This window comes from Periplaneta americana, chromosome 8 (assembly GCF_040183065.1).
Source record: "Periplaneta americana isolate PAMFEO1 chromosome 8, P.americana_PAMFEO1_priV1, whole genome shotgun sequence".
Taxonomy (NCBI): Eukaryota; Metazoa; Arthropoda; class Insecta; order Blattodea; family Blattidae; genus Periplaneta; species Periplaneta americana.
In genome coordinates this window covers 125,649,766-125,673,639 of record NC_091124.1, presented here as the reverse complement: position 1 = coordinate 125,673,639, position 23,874 = coordinate 125,649,766, and the positions used below count along the sequence as shown (strand labels likewise).

The 23,874-nt window shown below is 37.2% G+C and overlaps 1 protein-coding gene across 5 annotated transcripts in view; it reads right to left on the bottom strand.

Moving 5' to 3' along the window:
- aralar1 (calcium-binding mitochondrial carrier protein aralar1) overlaps positions 1–23,874 on the bottom strand; it is a 512,566-nt gene that overhangs the window by 56,709 nt on the left and 431,983 nt on the right. For all 5 annotated transcript variants that reach the window (XM_069833569.1, XM_069833572.1, XM_069833571.1 and 2 more), the window contains 2 exons: positions 7,239–7,433; positions 6,799–6,901 (listed from right to left, as the gene is read on the bottom strand). In XM_069833569.1, the coding sequence (XP_069689670.1) occupies positions 6,799–6,901; positions 7,239–7,433 (298 nt within the window). The remainder of the gene's footprint in view (positions 1–6,798; positions 6,902–7,238; positions 7,434–23,874) is intronic.

The following is a 23,874-nucleotide window of genomic DNA, read 5'->3' as shown; positions in this document are numbered from 1 at the left end:
TCCTGGTGTCGAAAAGTCGCGAAGCCAGGTTCGTTGTGATCCCTCGACACCTTCGGATCTTGTTCTCTCTGTCAAAAAGTCGCAAAGCATCTATGTTGATCCCTCGATTGAAAGAACTAACCTCGAACCCGGTTCCATCCCTCTCGCTCTCCCCCCCCCCCACATCGTGAAACTTCAGGCCACTCTTGTTTCCCCCATTCCCAAGTACTACCATTCTCTCTCTATCTTTTCTACGTTGCCATCCCGTTCACTTCCTACCAGCCCCACAGTTACTATCTCCTTGTCTTGTCTTCAGTTCTCCCCTGGCACTCCCGTTACCCCTCTCATATATAGTCAGTCCTGACATCAATACAGCTTCGAGTAACTTCAGTCAGAGTCCGAGGGCCAGTCAGAGTCTAAGGGCCACACTTTCAATAATCTAGATTTTCTCAATGGCATTCCCGTTTCCCCTGCTCACGAACTAGAGCCGCAAATTGTTTAAATAAACACCTATATCTGTAACAGAGTATTTTCTTCAGCATCATGGTATCACCACCTCCCCAAAAACCAAGCTTCAGCCCTCTTGTCCCATCTCTCCCGTTTCCCCTCTCTCCATGTCGACGACACATTGGAGAGGAAAGACCACGGAGTCTGGAGCACGACAAATGGCGTCCAACATGGGGCCTAACATCGATACCTCATTCCCCTTTATGCTTCGGCCATCTTGTTCCGTCACTCCCGTTTCCTCTCTCCACCTCGACGACACATCGGAAAGGAACAACAGCAGAGACCAGTGTATGACACCACTTTCATAGAACTTATAAAAGTCACTAGTAAGTTTTAACATCTACACCACTTTTAAATGCCAATTTTCGTAAGCAGAAAAATATTACTGAGAGAACAATATGCATTAAGCCTGCAAGCTCAGCCCATCAATCTGTGGCAAGTCAAGCTGATAGCACCGCCATATGGCTGCTTGTGAAGCCCGCTGCCTGAAGGTCACATCAAGTTGGTCTGTATTATAACCAGGACTAAGATTGATAACACTAAAAATACAATACTCAAAATATATGCATTGTATTTTCTTGAATACGGACAAATATGGAATATTATAAAATAAAAAATATAAGTTTAGCTGAAGAAAATACTCTGTTACAGATATAGATGTTTATTTATTTCTTTTTAGGATCTACAGAAGAGCATAAAACTACTGAATTCATCAATTAATTAACATTGCTCTTTCATTTTTTCCCCAGTTCTTAATTCAGTCTGCTACTGAAACAGTACGTCACAAAATGCTGTTTTAAATTTTCAAATGTGAAGCTTCTCCTATTATCCCGCAAAAGTGATTTATGCTGGCTGAAGCTATGCCCTACATCAAATGAGATGATTGTCGCATATTTAAAATTCAACATATCAGCAGGATTGCATCGATTCTAGTTTTATATTTGATATGCCACTTTGTATTGCAATAATTCTACACATTTCCTCAAATCTTGGATTTTTTTAAAACACACTGTCCACATAGTTTTGATGAGATCAGCTAATTACCACATATTCATTTAAGTTCACAAATTGTATCTTTCACAGCGTTAATATTTTTAGGTAATGTGAGGTTGTTGTCTTGTAGTTTCTGAATTGTTTTTTAAATATATTAGAAAAATTTGATTGAATGTAACACAGATCTTTTTTTACACTCTGGTCACTCAATAAGGATTTCACAAAGTCAATGGAAGTAGCACTTTCTGAATTAAGAGAATTCAGCACATTCTTGAAGGCTTCACAGTGCTTCCACAGTTTCCAACCACGTTCCCCACCTGGTGAGTACTGGTCATAGTAGCAAAGGTATTTCCGGATACATTTTCTTTTATAATCGGAATTCTGCTTAGAGTTTTCAGAAAAAATTCCTTCCACTGAAAATTAATTGATTCACCTTAAGGAAACTGACTCTGATTGTTTCAGAAATATGATGGAAAGCATGTGCAGAACATGTGTATACAATGGATCACTTTCGGAAATGAAACTTTCAATGCCTCTGCTGCTTTGATCATGTATGAAGCAGTAGCAAAACCCAGTCTTGCTTTATGGCATCAGGCCACACAACACTCATAGTTTCATTAAAGTGTTTCGCCAAAGTTTTCTGATCGCATTTTTCCATTAATTCACTAGTCAATATAGGTTTGCAACCAGTCTCACTGTTCATGGAAACTATCATAACTTATAGATACATCATCCTTCTGCATTTGTGGTTTCATCCACTGACATCCAGATGGAGTTTTCACTAATCTCAGTTCTTATCTTCTCCAGAGTTTCTTGATATATCTCTTCACTGTAGTTTTTCCATAAGGTTGACTAATGCGGAAAGCTGTTCCTTATATATTTCTCTAGAAACTGCCAGAATGCTGGAATGTTGAGAGCACAGCAAACATCAATACTGAATTCAACTCGTTTGCTGGTGCTGGTCGGTTGCAACACAAAAGTTTGATGTAATCCGATATTTATTTTCTTGCCAGCTTGCTGCTTAGCCATAAAGATGTGCTGATTAATTAAAAATCTCTGATTTGCTTCGATGTTGGATTGACACGTACTGCAGAATAACTCTTTCCCATCTGTTGCTAAACCTTCACCCTTACACTCACTAACATTTTTTTTGTTTATTTGAGAATTGCAGATCTAGCTTCTTAAGCGTTTAGAAGGTAGCAAGCTGGTTTATGCTTTGCAGTTAAGTAAGGGATTATCATGCCAATGACCTTCTTTACCCGACTGAAAGGGATGTTTGTTATTGTTCAAGTTACAGTCAGATACTTTTAAATTTCTCTTTGTCTTCTCAAAGACTTTATGTTCAGAAACTATTGTTGTATAACTGCAAACTTTTATTTGCTTTGAACAGAGAATTAATAGTGAATGTTCACACTCGTCATTAGTTTGTTGTTCATTCACTAGTATAATGTTGATTTCTAATGCCAAGCGTTTGACAATAAAGTAAAAAAATTTGTTCTATTATTTCTTTTCATTCTCAATTTTTTATTCTTTTTATGTTTCTCGGACACATTCCCATGACTTTAAAAAATTTAGAAGTGAAATTTTCTTACAACTGTTTTTCCTATTGCATATTGTAAAGTAGCAATTTGTAACAATAATAATAATACTGTAATAATTATCAGTAATAAAATAAATAATTTATTTCTACCTCATAAGAATTTTATTTTATTGTTGGAAAGCTTATTTACAATACATGAATGCTTAATGTTCAAAGTGTTGTCTCTTTCTGCAGTCCCAACCATCATATGCATTTACAAAACATGCCTGTTAATTTCGTATGTCTGACAATAACAAACTTTGTTACATTTTCTCCAGCACAATCACTTTCTGTTTCTTCTTGCAAAGCATTCACAACAGTTTGAATAATATCTTCTTCGCTAAAAAATGCCATCGTCCACATCAACTTTAGTAATTATCAATCAAAACTTGACACATTATTTTGAAATCACTATTATCTAATTTACTAATTGGAAGAATTCGCAAATTTTCCATCAGTAATATTATTTTCCCTAGCCACTTATTTTGTTTTACCTGTTTACACGTTCTTGGCGTCATAGCTTTCAATTCAAATTAGAATACACAAGGGCTGAGATTCTTTCCTTCCAGGTTCCATAGTCTTGGACACTATGCTTGGATATACTCGTATAGATTCCAAGTTCTTGTATATAGACATTTTATCGCAATTATAAACCTGCTCTTCTGTTAATCAGCGAGATTTTATTCCCAGGCTAAGTTCTTTAATGTATTCTGAAATCACAGAAGTGTATGCACTTCAATCTTCATTTTTATTATCAGTTGTCAAATTCCATCTCATAATGAAAAACGTCTCAACTATCAGAACTTGCATTGGTAGAATTCCTCAACTTCTTTGTTGAATGGACAATTCATAGATTGTGGCGTCAAACTTTTTGTCAAGGTAGCAATGTAATGACATCACACTTTCAACATAGTGATCAACATTTCGCAATTTACACGCATAAGATTCAGTTTTCTTAGACTGTTTTCTAATTATATGTACTGTACATTCATTTACTTTATATTTACATGCAATATTCCTAGGAGTTACCAACATGTATTAACTTCTACTAAACAGTTAACTAACATCTTCTAGGCTGATATGTTACAGATAGTAACAATGACTATATTTTGGAAGACAACTGCCATCGACAATAAAAAGTAGCCAGGTAAATTCGGGTAGGCAGAAGAGTAAAAATCACTCAGTGAACATAAGTTGATTGTAGCAGGACTAGCTCATAGTGGAGCTCTACTGTAGTTCAGTTGCCCGTGAGTTTAATTCCATGTTTTAAAGATTGTTCCATCTAGTTAAGATTGTATTTATTTTAGTCATAAACAGAGTCTGTGGAGGAATGTAAAATACCTCACGATAATGGACAGTACGATTTAGTCCTGACAGTCACCGGAGATGTGCGTCTGGGTCAGGTGAGCAATGGCGTAGCATGAAATTTTGAGCAGGGGAAGCTAACTCAAGTTGTCTTTCGTGTACATATGAGAAAACGTATTACAAAAATATAGTCTTAAAATAAATAGTAGTCAATGTCAAGTCAGCAGTCCGAAGATTGGTTGGAACCTCGTAAGTAACTCCAATAAGGCATGACCTCAAATGGTAAAATATGATTTCATGGTTTACACATATCTCTAACAAATAGACACGGTCATTTGTCTTTTAAATCGCACTTTTGTTCGTAAGTCAGTCTTGATAATGGAATTGTCCTAAAAATTCAAGTAAATTAGTGTCAGGAACTGTTATTTCACTCATTATTTATTATATCAGCCGCAATGCACACTAACCTTCAACTGAACACATCTCACAAAAGGGAGAACTCGGAAACTTTCAATGTAAAAGCTAGCTTCTTCCGTGCCTTGCGAGCAGGGTAGGTTAGTTAGAAAGGGATGGAAAATCTGTGGGGTGGGTTACACAGAAGAATGAGTGAAAGAAACCAGTCTGCTTGGAAGCTGGTGTGTGCAGGCTTCTTGTTTACTGCTGCATCACAAATCATCCTGAGCTGCCGCATCACAATATTTAAAACATAAATATAAACTCTATTAAAATTAAGAAATAATTTTGTTCATAAACTGCAGGTTTATTATGAAATTATTATTAACTGGGGAAGCTTAGCTTTTTAGCTTACATTGACGCTACGCCACTGCAGGTGAGTCCATTTAGTTATGCCAAGGGGTGTTTGGGTTAGTCACTCGCCTACCTTCGGAGCGATTGGATGTCATTCGTGCAGTATGTTTCTAGTACAATTAATCTGTACTGCATTTCTTTACCGACCGCTTGCCCTTATCTCTACTCCGGAACTCTCTCCACTACTACTATTACTTCCCCTCTTTCGCGTTGCTGAGCTGTCAGGACTAAATGATCGGTCTGTAGTCTGGGTTAACCTACCGATATAGCCTGATATACCTATGTCCGAAATCTAAAGGTTGGGATGATACTGATGGGCGGACTTTCAAATGGAGTGAGGTATTTCTATGTTTTAGAACCATTATTGAAAATTCTGTATCTTGGTGCTGTTCTAATAAGTTTATTTCACATTAAGTACAAACTCAGTAAGAAGACAAAATAATTACACAAGACAAATTATTGAGGTTCCCCTTCTTATGGATTTCATGAATTGCACTACAACTGCAGGAGATGTAGTATATACTCACTTACTTACAAATGGCTTTTAAGGAACCCAGAGATTCATTGCTGCCCTCACATAAGCCCGCCATCAATCCCTGTTCTGAGCAAGATTAATCCAGTTCCTACCATCATATCTCACCTCCCTCAAATCTATTTGAATATTATCCTCCATCTACGCCTTGGCCTCCCCAAAGATCCTTTACCCTCAGGTTTTCCAACTAACACTCTATATGCATTTCTAGATTCACCCATACGTGCTACATGCACTGCCCATCTCAAACGTATGAATTTAATGTTCCTCATTATTCATATTTAAATTTATGTTACCAGTGACCTTCACACTAGAGTTCAGGAAGTTGTTTTCAGATGGATAAGCATAGAAACAGAATACGTGAACACAGAGAATGTTTATCAGTTCCATCAGTAGTACAGTACAGTTACATTTTTCCATAGTTTTATACATAACTGGAGAACAATAAATCAATACAGTACTGGTATGGTAAGTTCAATTTACACAGGCTGCATTGAGGTGCATCATATACAAATATCTGAAGTAGCATATCAAGTACAGTACCGGTACCTATGCAGAATGCAAGATGTTCGAATATTTGGCCCATCAATTTTTCGCCAACTGCTAGCCTTCGGACATAGGTATACAGGGTTAAATCGATGTAGTATATCCCAAAATACATTATTCTTTAGTGTTTTACATTCCTCTGAAAAAACTTGGTGAGCGTGTATTACACCTATATTCATAAGGGTGGACTGTTTGAAGTTTTACTATTATAGTTTCGTCATTAGATATTTTTGAAGAATAATATTATGAAACTAGCTTTAAGGGCAATGTCCAATGTGAATCCATAAAATGAATTATGGCAAACTTATTTAACTGTATTTTTTCCAATAAATATTCACTGTTAACTACAGAATCTATATTACAATATAAAGCACAAAATTATTGAACTTTGTGGATTTATAGGAATTAAAATAAGGTAAACCTATTAAGAATTACACTTAAGAGCTATGAAAATAGAAAGAGAATAAAAGAAACAAACATTAAGATTTAAATTAGTAAGCCTAATGTAAAAGATATTATATCTTGAACTCCACTCCATGTTCATTCTTACCTGTTGCACCCTTCCAGAAGGCCCGAGGTCCCTCCTCTTTGTAGATTTTCTTGGCAGCATCAATGACACCACTATACGTCGTCTGGCCTGTTCTTGCCACAACCTGCACACACAGTTAATTTGCAGCTTCTTTCTAAAACCATATACAAGTAGTTGACTTCCAATATTTGTGGCTGTCCAGCAAAACAGAGAACTTCTTGGGCGAGACACAGTTGGATGTTACATACTGGAATACTGATTTCAGCAAATTGTTTAGCAGGTCATGAGTGGCAAAGGAGAAAATGTGTTGTAAACTGACAAAGGAGGTAAAATAATGTTATTCTCATCTTAAGAGGAAACATCAAAGGTTGGACGACTCAATAATAAAGGAGTGGCAGCATAGCAACTAACAGCATGGTTTTGGTAGCATTTCTTCCCATTATCTGTCATGCACTTCGTACCTGTAGTCTCGTTTTGATGACATCAGCAGGTGTGACAAGTGATGCTGCAGGAACACCGGCGATGGCCCCTGCTAGTAGCAATGTGAGTGGGTGGTTGTAGCCATTCTCGTCTGCTAGCTTTACTTTCGTGTGTGCATATGATGGAAAGTAGATGGCACTGAAGGGCACGTCACGAAGGAAGCATGCCTTGGCTCCCTGCAGTTAAAAAAAATGCATTATGGTATTATTGTTGTTACCACAGATGTTACACGCCTTCATCTTTGTTAATTTTGTCATAATAATAATTATTATTATTATTGTGATAATCATCAGCACTGTTCTTGTTACTACATGAAAATCTTTAATGTTATTGGTGTCGAAGTTATTGTTACAGTTTTGATTATTTCTCTTTTTTGAATATCATTTTACTTTCCGTTATCATCATCACCGCATGCACAACAGACAATTATTTCCACGTCATCTATTGAAGACCTTCCACTACTTATTAGGAATAACTTTATCCATTCCATTACTTTAAATTGCTAAGAAACTGCTTATTGAAGGTTGCAGTGGAATAAATAGTGAACGGGAGAAAGTCCGAGGCAGAAGAAGGTATCAGATGATAGGCAACATTGAAATATATGGATCATATACGGAGAATACTTTTTTGTTTCCAGACCATTTTTGGCTTGACATAATCACCTTCACAGACTAGGCATTCAAATAATATTGCAACAACTTAAGTACCGAAATTAATCTTATATCTCATAAGTCTTTGAAACAAATTACAAGAGAATTTTGTTCTATTTGAACTCATTATGTTTTACATTACTTTCTGCAGAATATCAGGCTTTACTTTTTCCTTCTCAGTCTTATTGCTAAATTCCTCTATGTTTGTGGGCCAATTTCAGTGAACTTTGGAATACAGAAAAACCTCACAGAAAAAAATCACACGCCAATAAACTGGGAGATCTGGGGAGCCACATTAATTGCCATGCCAGGAAACAATGTGAATTAAAAATATATTGCTTTTGTCAACTAATGCTGAGTTCTTGGCAATAAACTCATTAACTCTCTTGCTCTCCAATATATGAGAGTGATGTATAAAAAAATATAACCTTTTTAATGTAGGCATCATGTTTTTATGTCATAGCAGTTATATCACCTATGCACAACAGAGGCGGCTCCTCAGGGCAGGCAGGGTAGGCTAAGCCTACCTCAACACATTTAGAAAAACCTAAAAGTGGATATTTATTAACTACCCCAACACATTTGGAAAACCTTATATAATTATATACTCTTGTCTAGGTTCTTAGAAATTCTTCAATTAACTATGAATGGGATTTTTTGAGGGTTAGTTGGACGTTGCTTACTACTGGCAGTTCGATTTATGCGACAAGAATACACTGGACAGATCACGATGCGTCAGAAGGTAGGCAGAAGCGAAGTTAGCCGACCTTCCACGTAACTTCAAAGCTGGCCCTGGAGTAAGCATTAAAAGAGATCGCTATTCTAAATGCTTTCTTAGCACATGCGTTCTATGCTTAAGCCAGCGCGCTTGAATTCTGCCTGCCCTAACGAGAACCCACGAGCATTATCGAACACCTACGATTTGCGAAATTTCTGTTTGAAAGTTTCACGAGTTGGAACGTAGATTGTTACGAGTAGTATAACAGTTTTTAAACAGTGTGTTTTAAAAGATGTTTTTTTAAACAGTGTATATTAGAAAATGTGATTTTTGCAAGTACATACTGTATATTAATGTTATGTATATTTGGTGATTTATAGTTAATGTAAGTGATAACAATAATATTATATTATGACTGACATAATAAGTAAACTGTTACGTTGTCCGTTTTCGCGTCGTAATGACATTGAAAAGAGAAGTATTTTGGATAATGGACGACCCACTCCTGCATTAAGCTCTATTGTTCATAAAGTCAGTGCTAAAGGTGCAAGAAAATTTAATCCTTCATGGTATGAAACACTATGAAATGGAAATATAAAAATTGGAGATTTATCTTTCGAAAAGGTGGAAAAATTCAAATATCTTGGAGCAACAGTAACAAATATAAATGATGCTCGGGAGGAAATTAAACACAGAATAAATATGGGAAATGCCTGTTATTATTCGATTGAGAAGCTTTTGCCATCTAGTCTGCTGTCAAAAAATCTGAAAGTTAGAATTTATAAAACAGTTATATTACCGGTTGTTCTGTATGGTAGTGAAACTTGGACTCTCACTTTGAGAGAGGAACATAGGTTAAGGGTGTTTGAGAATAAGGTTCTTAGGAAAATATTTGGGGCTAAGAGGGATGAAGTTACAGGAGAATGGAGAAAGTTACATAACGCAGAACTGCACGCATTGTATTCTTCACCTGACATAATTAGGAACATTAAATCCAGACGTTTGAAATAGGCAGGGCATGTAGCACGTATGGGCGAATCCAGAAATGCATATAGTGTGTTAGTTGGGAGGCCGGAGGAAAAAATACATTTGGGGAGGTCGAGACGTAGATGGGAGGATAATATTAAAATGGATTTTAGGGAGGTGGGATATGATGATAGAGACTGGATTAATTTTGCACAATGTAGGAACCGATGGCGGGCTTATGTGAGGGCGGCAATGAACCTGCGGATTCTTTAAAAGCCATTTGTAAGTACGTAAGTAAGTATGGTATGAAACACATAAATGGCTAACAGGAAGTGAAGTTAAAGCTAAGCTGTAGGTGGTCACGTATGTTATTGTAATCTAAAGAAGGTACTTGGAATCATATCATATTTGTAACTCGGTAAGTCTAAAGAGACTTGAAAAGAATTTGAATCCAATTTCGGAAATGTTGTCTGAACAGCAAGGGTTGCAAGACAACAGTATAACAATGAACTAGAAAAAACCGACAAATTATGAGATGGCTCACTGATGTAACAGTATTGTTATGTAAGCAAGAGTTAAGTTTTCGGGGGGCATGACGAAAGCGAGCTGTCATTGAATCGCGGGAATTACATAAAAATATTCTGTAAATTTTGCCTACCCTGGACATTTGACTACGAGCCGCCACTGATGCACAACCCTTCTTCACAACTTAGGGGACGCTTATGCATCTCATGGTAGGTCAGCATGCTGAAATGGTATTTCCTCCATTTTTTATGTAACAGTTACACCATTGCGACTCGATTCCCAGAGTCTCGTATGTTAAAGATGGGTTGCTCCATGGGAAGGTGAGAATGTGGCTGTGTATGATGTTGCTTCATCCCGTTGAAACCACATCTAGTCTATCAAACTCTTGTAACAAAGTCAAATATCGATCTGCTGTAACTGTGACAGCCATACTGTTGTCGTATGTAGGGTCAACAATGTCGAAAGCCGAGACTCTGCACCACAAAGCTACTTTTTTGCTATGAAGTGATTGTTGGTGAAAATAATGAGGATTTTCAGGAACCCACTATCTGAAATTTGTTTACATATACACAATACAATGGATATACAGATGAAAATAGGAGTGGACAAATAGGACCGACCCAGAAGACAATGCTATGACAACCTGACCTGGATGGCAGAGAACAAAAGAAGAAGAAAACATACATACTTAATTCTGCCACAGCCTGTCCCAAGGCCGGTTGAGAAAAGAGGAGGGAGAGAGAGAGAGAGAGAGAGAGAGAGAAGTAACACCTTGTTAAAAGCATTGGTTCTTTTTTTTTTTAGTTGGTTATTTTACGACACTTTATCAACATCTCAGGTTATTTAGCGTCTGAATGAGATGAAGGTGATAATGCCGGTGAAATGAGTCTGGAGTCCAGCACCGAAAGTTACCCAGCATTTGCTCATATTGGATTAAGGGAAAACCCCGAAAAAACCTCAACCACGTAACTTGCCCAGACCAGGAATCGAACCCGGGGCACCTGGTTTCGCAGCCAGACTCGCTAACCATTACTCCACAGATGTGGACCATTGATTCTTCTGGATCCAGATGATAGTACCTTGTAAGGCCCCTTACCTAGGGTACCAGGTGAAGAGGAACAATGGCTTTGATGGTGGATGAAGACCCAATCTCAGAGGTAGAAAAATCTCTCTTCCTGAGCATAGAAGCAGGACTGTGACTAAATATTTACTAGCATGGTCGGATCAACTTTAACAGAAATAGCAATCATAGCATGTGTAAACTATTAAGAAATGGAAAGAGTAGACTAATAGCCTAAAGAATACAGGAATGGTTTCACTGAGAAAACATTGCCTTTAGAAAAGATATACATAAATTAAAGTGAGCATTGTCAATGCCCAGAAAATCTTGATGTTGCTTCATCATCTTCAAAAGATGAATACAGAAATATCAACGAGCATATAAATCTCCTGGCAACAGTTTTTGCAACAACTGCGTCTTATATAGGTGGTGGAAATTCAAATCTTGCTTCAGTATGCGGTGTGACCTTCGGTCCGAAATGTCGAGGACTAGTGAAAGGAGAATAACAGAGCGTCATGGACTATACTGGAAAACAGCTCTTATGCTTGCAATACTCTATGCCAGCCGTGGCGAAAATGTGACTCGCAAGCACATAGTGTCTCGCAATGATAGCATTTCTCTTGCTTCCTACCGCCCCCAACCTCCATCCTCTCACTCACTGGAGTCAAACTCCGTTCCATTTGTATTTGTCTCTGACCTGCGAGTGGCGTATTGTCGCAATGTCTCTCTCGAAACCATGTACCTCTACAAAAACGAAAGTTTCAAGTAGGATGGGAGGACGCATTTTTTTGCTGCCAATATGATGAGAATATTAAATGTATGTTTTGTTCACAAGTATCATGAGGAAACGTTTGTATAACATAAAAAGGCATTATACTTCATGTCAGTCATAAAACATTAAAAGGTTAAGTGTTATTATTATTATTGTTATTATTATTATTATTATTATTATTATTATTATTATTATTATTATTATTATCTCTGCACGTCGATCCTTTTCAGCAGATGTACAAATAATGCGGTTAGACCTTCAATTTAAACTCACAGATTTACAATGCGATGTTAAATGAAAGCTAGATGTAAGGACTTGACAAATGTTGAACTTTTCAAATCTTTGTCAGAAAAATATCCGAAGCTTCGTTCTATCGCTTGCTCTGTTGAAGCCAAGTTTGCTACAACTTACGTTTGTGAAAAATTATTTTCAACAATGAAAATAGTAAAAACTAAATTTAGATGACGACTGACAGAGAAAACCTTCGTGATAAATTATGATTGGCAGTAAGTGACATAATTCCTGATTCTGAAACTCTGTCTCAGAGACATTCTGAAGACAGTCAATTTTAGGTTGTGATAATGTGTCCTAAGTTTTCTTATTCATTTCTTTCTTCATTACACGTACTAAAACATTAGTTTGTAACCTTATATTGTATAAAATTATATTTAAGTGCTTGACATAAGGAAAATGAAAATCCGTTAATAAGTCAAAGTGCTTCACTTCCCCTTCGGGTGTCTGCCTCCCCCCATAGGTGCTATGCATGTTGCAGGTTACACAATGGCTCGGCACACGATCACATTTTCGCCACAGCTGCTTTATGCAATTCGAGCTGTACAAATACGATGAGCGGACACTAGTTTGATGCAGATGCTGTTGTTTTAAATTTATGAACCCATCTTGTGATTGTCTTGCGATTTGGAATTTGTCCCCTCCTACCCATATTATATTATAAACAATGGCGGCTTGTGAGCTTTCACATTGAGTGTACACACATGTATTATCATAAATGATGATTGTAGAACATACCTTTATATCAGGTGTCGGTAAATAAAGTTCATCCTCCTATCCTAAGCAAATTTGTTGATCACCCGTTCATTGAAACTTTTCATGCTCCTAACCAGCTCCTTCTCGATCGACAACATGGCCAATGCACTTAAACATTCCTCTGACATTGTGCAGCAAAGAAAAGTTTTAACGCTCCTTAATGTTGAAAAATATCTCTTCACTTCATATGTTGTCAAAGGCAGTCACGAGAACTTTAAGGAGCTTGAAAGTTTCGCTGAATGTTCTTTGCACGTTGTTTTCAATTAAGAATGCCAACAAATCTATAGTAAAAAAAAAGGTATCCCCGTAACATGCCATGAAGGCACTTGGGGGGCATGGAGGTAGAGCCCCATGCTTTCCATGACCTCGGCACTAGAATGAGGTGGTGTGGTCGGCACCACGCTCTGACCGCCTTTTACCCCCGGGAAAGACCCGGTACTCAATTTTATACGAGGCTGAGTGAACCTCAGGGCCGTTCTGAAAGTTTGGCAAAGAGAAAAAATCCTGTCACCACCTGGGATCGAACCCCGGACCTTCCAGTCCATAGCCAGCTGCTCTACCAACTGAGCTACCCGGCCATCGTATTTTGGAAATCGTCCCGCATACAGATTACTTCCAATTCAGTTTTTAGTTTTGCTTTCTCGATGAAAGGATATGCATCACAGGACTCCTGGAGGCATCTTTCAGGAAATGCATGGTTGAATTTAGAAGAATTTTCAGAGGCGGACAGATCTGATGCTGCAATATGGCCGGTGAAGAAGAAATGCTCTTTGGCCTGATTAATAATAACATCACATACTTCCTTAGCACCAACATTTCTTGCTATTTTAACATCCTCTTTGTGTCGCTTTCTTGCTCATGTTTGGAATTCAGGCTGGCTGGCAACACGTCAGTCTTATCCCTGATGGTCGTTACTGCATCTTTGAAATAAGATACTGCTGTTTGAACTGAACTGGGTCAATATTTCTTTTTTGTAGTTGGCTGTAAAGCATATCACCGTGCGGCATTATTAAATAAAAAAATCTGTAGCCAAAACTGAAATATTGAGTGTTCCATTTTCAGTCTAATTCCTGTTGCCTGTATTATTGTAGGGTTGTGTTTCCTTGTTTCTTCGATTTTTTCAAGGCATCCATTAAAGATTCCTTGTGTTCGTGTACTACTTGAACTGTCCTGGAATGAAAATCAGGGGCGTATTTTGCGGACTACCGGGGCTACCAGCGGTAGCCCAAGGAAATTACAAAGAAAAAGTTTATAATATAACATAATGTAATAATTTTGTATTGCCATATTAGTTTTACCACAGTAATTAAAATTAAAATAATTGTTAGATTTATATGCGCTCTCTGCTCTCGAAAAGAAACAAGTTGTCAAGGGGGCATCGCTGGAGAAACCGCTGCTACAAGGGGTAGCCTGTGACCGTTCCGCTCACGCTGTCCTGTCGCACAACTGCCCATCCCCCGCTCCCTTCTGTTTCTATCGTGCAATGTAGGCCGGGTGAGTTGCCGCTCTCGCGATCGGTTTCTTCGAAGGCGCAAAGCAACAATACGCTTAGTACGCTAACTCATGAATGTGATTGTGTTCTTGTAGTTCAGTATTTTAAATTTGTGATTTGTTCGAGTGTCTAAGAGTTATATTAATTGTGAATTATTAAGTTTTTAATTTCCCAATTAAGTGATATTGTGAAAAATATGGCAGAACAAGGTTCTGGAGAGGTTTGTGTTGAAAATGACTGTGTAATAGAAGGTTTATTAACAGTGCCTTTTAACCGTCGTACATACAACGAGAAAGTTGAAATTGTGAAAATGGAAAGACCAACTCCTGAGTTAAATTTGTCCATGAACATAAAAGAAAAACAGCGTGAGTACACACGCCATTTCACTTCAACAGCATATGGTAAGTGGAATTGGTTGTGTGGTAGTTCTAAACTGTCTAAACTATTTTGCTGGCCATGTTTGTTATTTAGCCACGAAACTAATGTGTGGTCAAAAGAGGGGTTTTCTAATATGAACTCCCTTCGAACGGCAGTCCTAAAACACGACAAATCAAAAGCTCATATTTGTAGTAGCATGAACTTTGCAAACTTTGGGAAGACAGAATTGATTTACAGCTAGATAAGCAGAAAGCTCTACACATCAACCAACACAATGCTCTTGTGCAAAAAAATCGGGAGATTTTACTGCGTCTTATTAACGCAGTCTGCTTTCTAGGAAAACAAGAATTGGCTTTTCGGGATCATAATGAGAGTGTGAAATCAGACAATAGAGGAAATTATATTGAATATTTAAGTTCCTTAAGTGAATTTGACCATTTACTGGCCAATCATCTTGAGAGTTCAACAGTATTTCGTGGTACTTCTCCCGCAATTCAGAATTACTTAATATTTGCTATAAGTGGGGTTATGATAAAGAACATAAAATCTGAAATAGAAGAAGCACCTTTTGTGGCCATTGTTGTTGATGACAAGTGAACAGAGTCAATTGTCCACTGTTTTAAGATACGTCGACAGTACTGCCAATGTTCAAGAACGGTTTATGGGATTCACAAACGTCAGTTCGGACAAAATTGCTGCTGTTTTGTTTCAGCATGTGGAAGGTGTTATAGCAGAATAGAATGTCGGCAATAAGTTAATTGCACAGACATACGATGGTGCTTCAGTTATGGCGGGAAATATTAATGGCTTAAAAACAAAAGTTCAAGAAAAGTATCCTCAAGCACTATTTGTCCATTGTTACACCCATGTTCTCAATTTAGTTTTGCAACAAACTACTTCATCCATTCCAGAATGCCGCATTTTTTTCAAAACACTACTGTCGGGTTTAGCTGCATTTTTCTCATCATCTCCTAAAAGATCAGAAAAACTCAAGGAATTTATGAAAAAGAAACTCCCAAAAATAGCACCAACTAGATGGAATTTTACATCTCGGCTTGTAAATGCAGTAAAGGAATACAGAGAACAACTGACTGCTTTCTTTGAAAATATCATTTGTAATGACTCTGAAGAAAACTGGGATGATGATGTAATTGTGTAGGCTCAAGGATATTTATATTTTTTCACACAGTTTCAGAATATATTTCTTCTTGAAGTCTATGCTAGAGTGTTCGCACATACAGATGTGCTCTACAATATTCTTCAGACAAAAAGTGTAGACATAGCATACTGCTTGCAAGAGGTATCAAAGTTAAAAAATACTATATCCGAGTTCAGACGTAGTGGGTTTCTGTCCATATGGAGTAAGATGGAAAATGAAAATTCTTCAGCCAATACAATGGAACCACCATTAAAGCGAAGAAAAGGAGATGATGAATTGAAATACAGGCAGCTGTACTACAGCATACTAGATCGTATGCACATGGAAATTACTGACAGATTTTCTGATAATGGAAAGCTTCAGTTCACACATCTTCTAGATTCTCAAAAATTTTTTGCTTATAGAGAAAACTTCCCGAATGAGGCACTAAACAAATTATTTCAGTCCTATAACAGTCACTTTGATCAAGTACGTTTGAAAAATAAATTAAGCGTAATATATTCAGCAGAAGTCTTTGATTTTTCGAACAAACCTATCCATGAAATATTATCTGCCATATATGAAAACCAGCTGAACCAAGTTATTCCTGAAGTCCTTAAATTGGCAACGTTAATTGTGACAATACCAGCTACGTCAGCATCGGTAGAAAGAACATTTTCTGCGTTGAAGCAAATAAAATCCTACTGTAGATCAACTCATACACAAGAACGTTTATCTGGCTTGGCACTGATGTCCATTGAAAAGTCATTTCTACAGAAACTTCGCAAGAGGCCCAACTGTAATTTCAATGACGAAGTCATCAAAGTATTTTCGTCCCATTCAAGACGTCTGGAATTCACATATAAATAGGTAAGGAATTTTATTATAGGGATTTAAAAATATATTTTGTGTAATAATAGGGTCATTGGTAGCCCAGACCCTTAAACCAGTATACGCCACTGATGAAAATTCCATCTTGTTTGCGAATATTTAGGAAATCTTCTCCCAACAACTTCATTCAAAACTTCGACTCTTTGGGGCGAATTGAAAAAGAAAACTGGAATTTCATCCAAGTCAGCAAAAAATATTCTTACATCCTTATTCTGGCTAGTAGCCTGGAACATGATCAGGTTGAGTTTGTGTGCATAACAGTGCACATAATAAGCAAAAGGATAATCCTGCTTTACTAGAGTTTGAACTCCAAACCGAGAACTACAGGGTCTACCATATAAACCAAGACAATCCAAGCAACGTTTTTACTCTCCGATACATAAGCTGCAGTATTGGAGGCGCACGCATAGTTCTTGACCTTGCAAGAAGCATGCACGTGTTCGACCTCGCAAGCATCAGTTGCCACTCTGAATCTCAGCTGTTAAAATGGTGAGACAGTTGTCACTGCAACACTGTATTTTCATATGTAAAAGTTATTTTAAGTACGAGTCGGCTCTATGGGTATGCGATGCATTTGTTCAACAATTTCCTGGTGAAGTGCCACCTTCATGATCACAGATTCATGTAATTGTAAATAAATTTGAAACTACTGGCTCAGTGCTCAATAAAAAGCACGTGCGCACACGAACAGTTTTAACAGAGGAAAAGCTAGATGACATTCGTGCGAATATTGAATGGTCACCGAATAAATCATTTACAAAATTAGCACAACAAGTAGGGGTTTCGGTTTCTTCTGGACACAGAGCTACAAAGCTGTTATACATCAAACCATACAGGTTTACACGGGCCCATTGTTTAAAACCTGCTGATCCAGCCACAAGAGTGAGATATTGTGAGTGGTATCTTGCATCATTGAATGATCATTTATTCGACCCACAGCTTGTGTTCTTTTCGGATGAGGCCTGGTTTCATCTTAATAGAATCACTGATTGGAAAAGGGAAGAATGTCCATGCACCTATGTTTTGAGAAAACTAAGAAAAACTTATTAACACTTACAATATTGTTCCTACAGCTTTGTGATGCATTACAAACTTGTAGAACTAAGTTCCCTGAACTGCATGGTGGGTCGTTTCAGCGCATTCGATGAATATTTTTGAATCCATCCTCTTTTGAAGTTGATGGACATTCTTCCTTTTTCCAATAAATTAACAATTCTCATGAGTAATTTGCAAAGAAACTCAATTAAACACAGGTTTAATCTGCTATTTATTGTTAGTTAAATTTCTATTGTTAACACAGTGTGAATATTATTTAATTTCAGTCAAACATCTTAAGAATTTTATAAATTGTGCTGTAGCATTAAAAATAATTTTAATTAACAATTTAACTACTAATCTTCATCAGATTGGACAGGATTTCTTGTGGTCATTGAAGAATGTTGTTATAAAACTCCTGATACTCTGATGGAATATATTTAATTATTTTGTTAACATCTTGCAACTTCTTGGGATGTATAGGAACTTTGGAGTCTATGCCATATTTCTAGGAGCAGAGGTGTTCCTCTTCCCTTAAAGTCTGTATGTCTTGCGATTCAATCCATCTATCCATTTCGAAGAAACGACATAGCCTGGGGTTTTCTGTTTATAGGTCAAATGCCGGCAGTTAGCAAGTGAAAACTTTTACTTCATGTGACTATTTAGAGCAATTTAAGATTATTTTTAAGAAGTGTGGCCACCATTCTTACTAAACACATGTAGTTCTTTCACTGAGTGAAGTTCACTTATGTAGTCATTGAGAAATGTGCAGATTTCAATGGGGCCTCGATTAGCTTGTCCTTCATGGTAGCAATAAAACTGTGCTGTATTGTTTTCCTGGTTATGGATTCCAAATACAAAAAGCCACAGTTTTCTTAAATAGAACATTTCCTGTACAAGAAGACAAGAAAGGGGAACATTTTGCATAAGTCGAACACTAGGTCGACTATGTCATTTCTTTCAGCATGTAATTTTATTACCTCTTGTTGTTTTATTTTATAAAATGTTGATGCTCGTCCTTTGTGAACTAACAATTCTGCGAAAGCCATCGTTTTGTATTTTCATTAAGAAAAAAATATTTAATTTTGGCGTCTTTGTACAGGTGAATGTTCTATCAGTGCCATTAGATACACATATTTCCTCTTTTTAGTTTTACCATCGTATAATGTACCGGTAGTGATTATTTCCATTTGGTCTTCATCTTTAAAATTTTCAAAACAACAACAACAACAATAAAACAAACACCAAACTGCACCATATATTATACATATGTTCACAGAAATATTTAGCAGTAGAAATATATCCAAATAACACATAAAACATACCAGATCTTTCCTTCATGATGAACCAGGCAGTTTTGCTGGCACAGCTCCTCCTTTTGAAGTTACATATTCTTTTCCTAAGATCTAGATTTCTTGCGTTTTTCTTTTACATATTCATCAATATTTCTTACTCCCTTTCTTCTCCAGTGTATTTGTTCACTATCAGAATTACTTTCACTCAAGTTGTTATAAACGATTTACAGACAACGAACTTACAGCCACACTGACAGCAAATTAGCAAATTTAAACTAGAGACAGACTTCCTACCTGACATCTGGTTGTGATGCTTACAATATTGATTGGAAAAAGGAAGAAAGTCCGGACATTCTTCCTTATTCCACTAATTGAAAATTTTACTGGGCTGTTACTTCATTGTTATTGCTGGTAGACTCTTCCTTTTTTCACTAATCGATGGGTGGATGGCTCAAGAAAAAAATGTATATCTCAGGCTATTTTCGAAAAAATTGGACTTTCTTCCTTATTCTAATCAGTGATTCATATAGTCGTGTGAACAGTCATAACTCTCGCTATTGGTGTGCAGAAAATCCTAATGGTGTTTATGAAGTCCCTCATTATGATAAGAAGATTGGTGTTTGGTGTGCTGTTAGTGCAAGATGAATAATTTTTTTCGAGGCAACAGTAAATGGATAGAGGTACCAAGATAACATTTTGATGCTCTTCTTCCATCAGTTAAAAAAAAATCGCGTGAGTGGTTTCAACAAGATTCAGCCCTTGCTCATACAGCAGAAGATTCCCTTCTTACAATCTCGGAAGTGTTTGCAGACAGAGTGATCAGTGCTGGTCTATTTCCCCCTCGTTATCCAGATCTAACAGTGTGTGATTTTTACTTATGGAATAAACTGAAAGAAAACATTACGAATGAAATCGGAAACATTACCGTGGCAGAACTTCTCGCGTCAGCCAGAATGTGGCTACCAGATACAATGCCTGTATAACCCAGGAAAGACGACACTTCCAGCATCTTTTATAAGGTAAGATTTCATATAAGATTGTAGCCTATACACGCTTAAAGGAGGGCGGCTGCATGCAACATAAGTTCAGCTGAGGCAACTGCTGTAGCGCAGAGTACAAACACCATGTGTTCGGTCTTAGTTTATATAGGAAACCCTGCACTCATGATGTTAGCTCCATCATAACTTTGTGCAACTACTTTATTCTTATCAGAAACAACCTCCAATGTTTGTTTCACACATGCGGACAAAATTGGTGCATTCTGTCTTGAGGGATTCAGAAAGGTTCAGAATCTTTCTGTACAAAACAAACAAAACACGATCATCATTTGACACATTGATGAGACATCTATAGTTTCGTCAGCAATTACTGAAACATAATCAGTACTTTTGATTTCATCCTGGCAGACTTTAAACATGCATTGCATTAAGTCATTTTGTATTTCTTTCGATGTACCCTTGAATACTGTAGCGTTTTAAAGTGTTTTTTTTTTTAAGCAGAGTCCAATTCTGAAGTAAAGTCTACCAGGATTAACTGACCACCTCCGACTCATCATGTCCTCTAAGAGCCAGTTCGAAAGTGCCACAAAACTTTATACAATCGATAATATTTAACAATATGTATCTATTTTTTTTGTTATTTCTTTATTTTGATGTTGAATAGCCTATTTCTTCAAACCGCAGTGTCCAATTGTTGCCTTATGTCATATTTATCTGAAACACTCAATTCTAGCTGTGCATTTTTGTGTGCTTTAGACATTTCGTGTTTCGTAATTTTCTGTTGGAGATGCCCGACATCGCTACAACCATTATTTGTCCATGTGCCATCTTTTTCACTCGCGAACATCAAGCAAGGAAAACAGTACAACCGGTTCGTAATTTCACAACCACAGAGCCACTCGTATTTGCTATAAAATACACCGACGCACTTAGGTTAGGTTAGGTTAGTTTAGGCTTTTATTACCCGTCAAGATGAAGGTGAAAGCGATTGAGTGTGATTTTTTGTTTTCTATGTTGGCAGTTCAAGTACGTCGGTGTCTATTCCAAAATCGGCAGAATCCGCTCAACGCTCGTTTCACCAATTCAGGATTGAATTTCTTATTAATATCTCTACCATTGCATTTGCTCGTCTGAATCAGATTTATTAAAGGTTGGGGCTCTTCCTCTACTTTCAATTTCCAACTTTTCTTCCATATTTAAACAACCGAAATTACTTTTCTTCAATTCTTGAACAGAATTCATTATTACACGTAAAGCTATCACAATGTAAACAATATTATTTACCCAAAAAGCATCAAACAACACTAGCACAGATCATGCTAAGCTACAATATGTGACGATTATTTTTTGTTAGTTTGTAACACTGACATCTTGAAATGGCTATGAGAATTATTTCGTTCAAACTTGTCATATTTAAAAAGAAAATATATGATCTGCCTCACACCTAAACTTCACTGGTATATTGTAAACATACAATATTACATAAAATAAGTATAATTTTATTAGTGCAATCGGCCACGAAACAATATCTGTAGATTTATTCCAGTACACTGAAGAAAATATGAAAGTGCTTATTTTTCTTACTTCCTGCAAGCAAGGAGCCATGTCTGCAACCGAGCCCCAGAAATTGTAAAACTGAAACACGTGAATGATGGTGAGAGGAGTGTAAAGAGAAGGGAAAACATGCCAAATGCATCTCAGAAGCTGCGTGTGCACATGAGATTCTAACAACGGATGCGATTGAATGAGGATTGTTACTGTACTCTCCCTCCTTTACCCCCTGCTCTAAAACCTGCCTAACTTAAATATGTTCGCATAGTCACATGATATGAGTCCTACAGTGACTGGAATAGAAATGGATCCAGCTATAGTGCGTGGAAACGAACGAGAATTACTGTAGAAAATGTTGTTAAGTTGGCGAAATATTTCAAAATTTTAATTGAATCCTGAACCAGGTGGTGAGCGTAAATATTTAGGGTGTGCACATGAGACTATGTGAATATACAGGAACCGCGCCCGATTATAATGTCGCCAAAACAATTGCTGGGTAGTCACAAGAGAATCACCTCTCTTAAAAAATATTTCTACAGCAAAGGCATGATGTTCATTCGGCCAACATTCCATTGTGCCTAAAATGCTTTAAATTGCACAAAACAACAGAACCAATTTGAATGGCCAATCTTCAAGAACATCGCTGTTTTCAAAATGGATAATTGTTTCTGTCAGACCCTACGTATTCATATTTTTTTATATAACTGAAGTTTATATCGAAAAAAAAAAACGCCACATTGCTCCTTACCATGTAAATAAATATGATCTTTCTTTTGATAAATTTAATTAGTTAATTTTTGTAAAAACGTCTGCCAAATATGCCAGCATGTGCAGCAAATACGCGTAAGAAAAATGGAATAGGTGATGAGCAGAAGAATAAATTTCTGAGCTCAGTTCGAGCAACCTAACAGAAAGTTTCCCTCTAGACACCTACCTTACTTCTTTAAGTCATATCCCAGATCACATATAGATTGCTCATTCCTAAGTTGAAACTAGTTGCACTTCGAAGAGAACAACCGCCAGGATTGCCATCCGTCTGCCATAAAACGAACACGAGATGGCAGTACAGTCGCTAATGCAATTCAAATGGGAGTTATGACGTGACTCCTAATGTAACAACTAGATAGCAGCATAGTAAACCAGACAAAAGTTGTTACTGTCAAAGGCTATAATGCTGAGCAATCTGGGTCATATGTTTACTGCCTTTTTCTTTGCAAAGTTATTTAAAAACTCCGGTATTAAATGGTCTGGTTATAATTGATATATTTACACAACAAGTGTTTGACAGTGGGTATACAGCAACTACTCAAAAAATTCAGCGCAAATTCTTTGATATATTACTGCTGTTTTTCTCGTCACTGACTTCGTTCTATATCTATAGACATTGATGCTCTTTTTCCAACTCATTTCATGTTCTGTCATGTAAGTGTTTACAAAAGAAGTTTCTCTAGCTCATGTCTTCAAAGAAATCTACAGAGCAATACATCTTTCTCAATTTTGTTCTGGAACAAATAACATTCCTAGTCATGTCTGTAATTCTATGATGCTGCAATGAAAAAGCACAGCCTTTCTTTGTCCACTGACAGATCTTGAATGTAACATTTAAAAGTGTTGGAATGTAGGCTTTCACAACCAGCATCATTGGGATCGATGTTGTCTGTTGGAGCTGTTGCTACCATACATTTCTTCTGCTACTCCGGCAGACATCATCAGTGGTGTGGCACGCAGGAGCGCAAAGATCTCCTTAGCATGCTGGGAACGACTGGGACTGTGACTGGTTGCCTTGCGGTATTTAAGGTCAGGATGCATTGTGGCTTGCCTTTGTCGCCGCAATCCGCACTGGTGGTCGAAGTGTTGTGATTGGCTACTGTCATGTTCGGCTGTTGGAAGAATGGTTTAATGAGTGTGTTTCTCAGGGCCAGGTACCATGTTTGATTGACTTTAAGGCCCTCTTCCTTTCGACTGAAGTTGTTATGTCAGATTATATCGAGAGGCCACTGAAATCTACAAGCAAAAGAACAATTTCAATCGAAAGGAAGAAGGCCTTAAAATCAATCAAGCATGGTACCTGGCCCTGAGAAACACACACATTAAACTATTC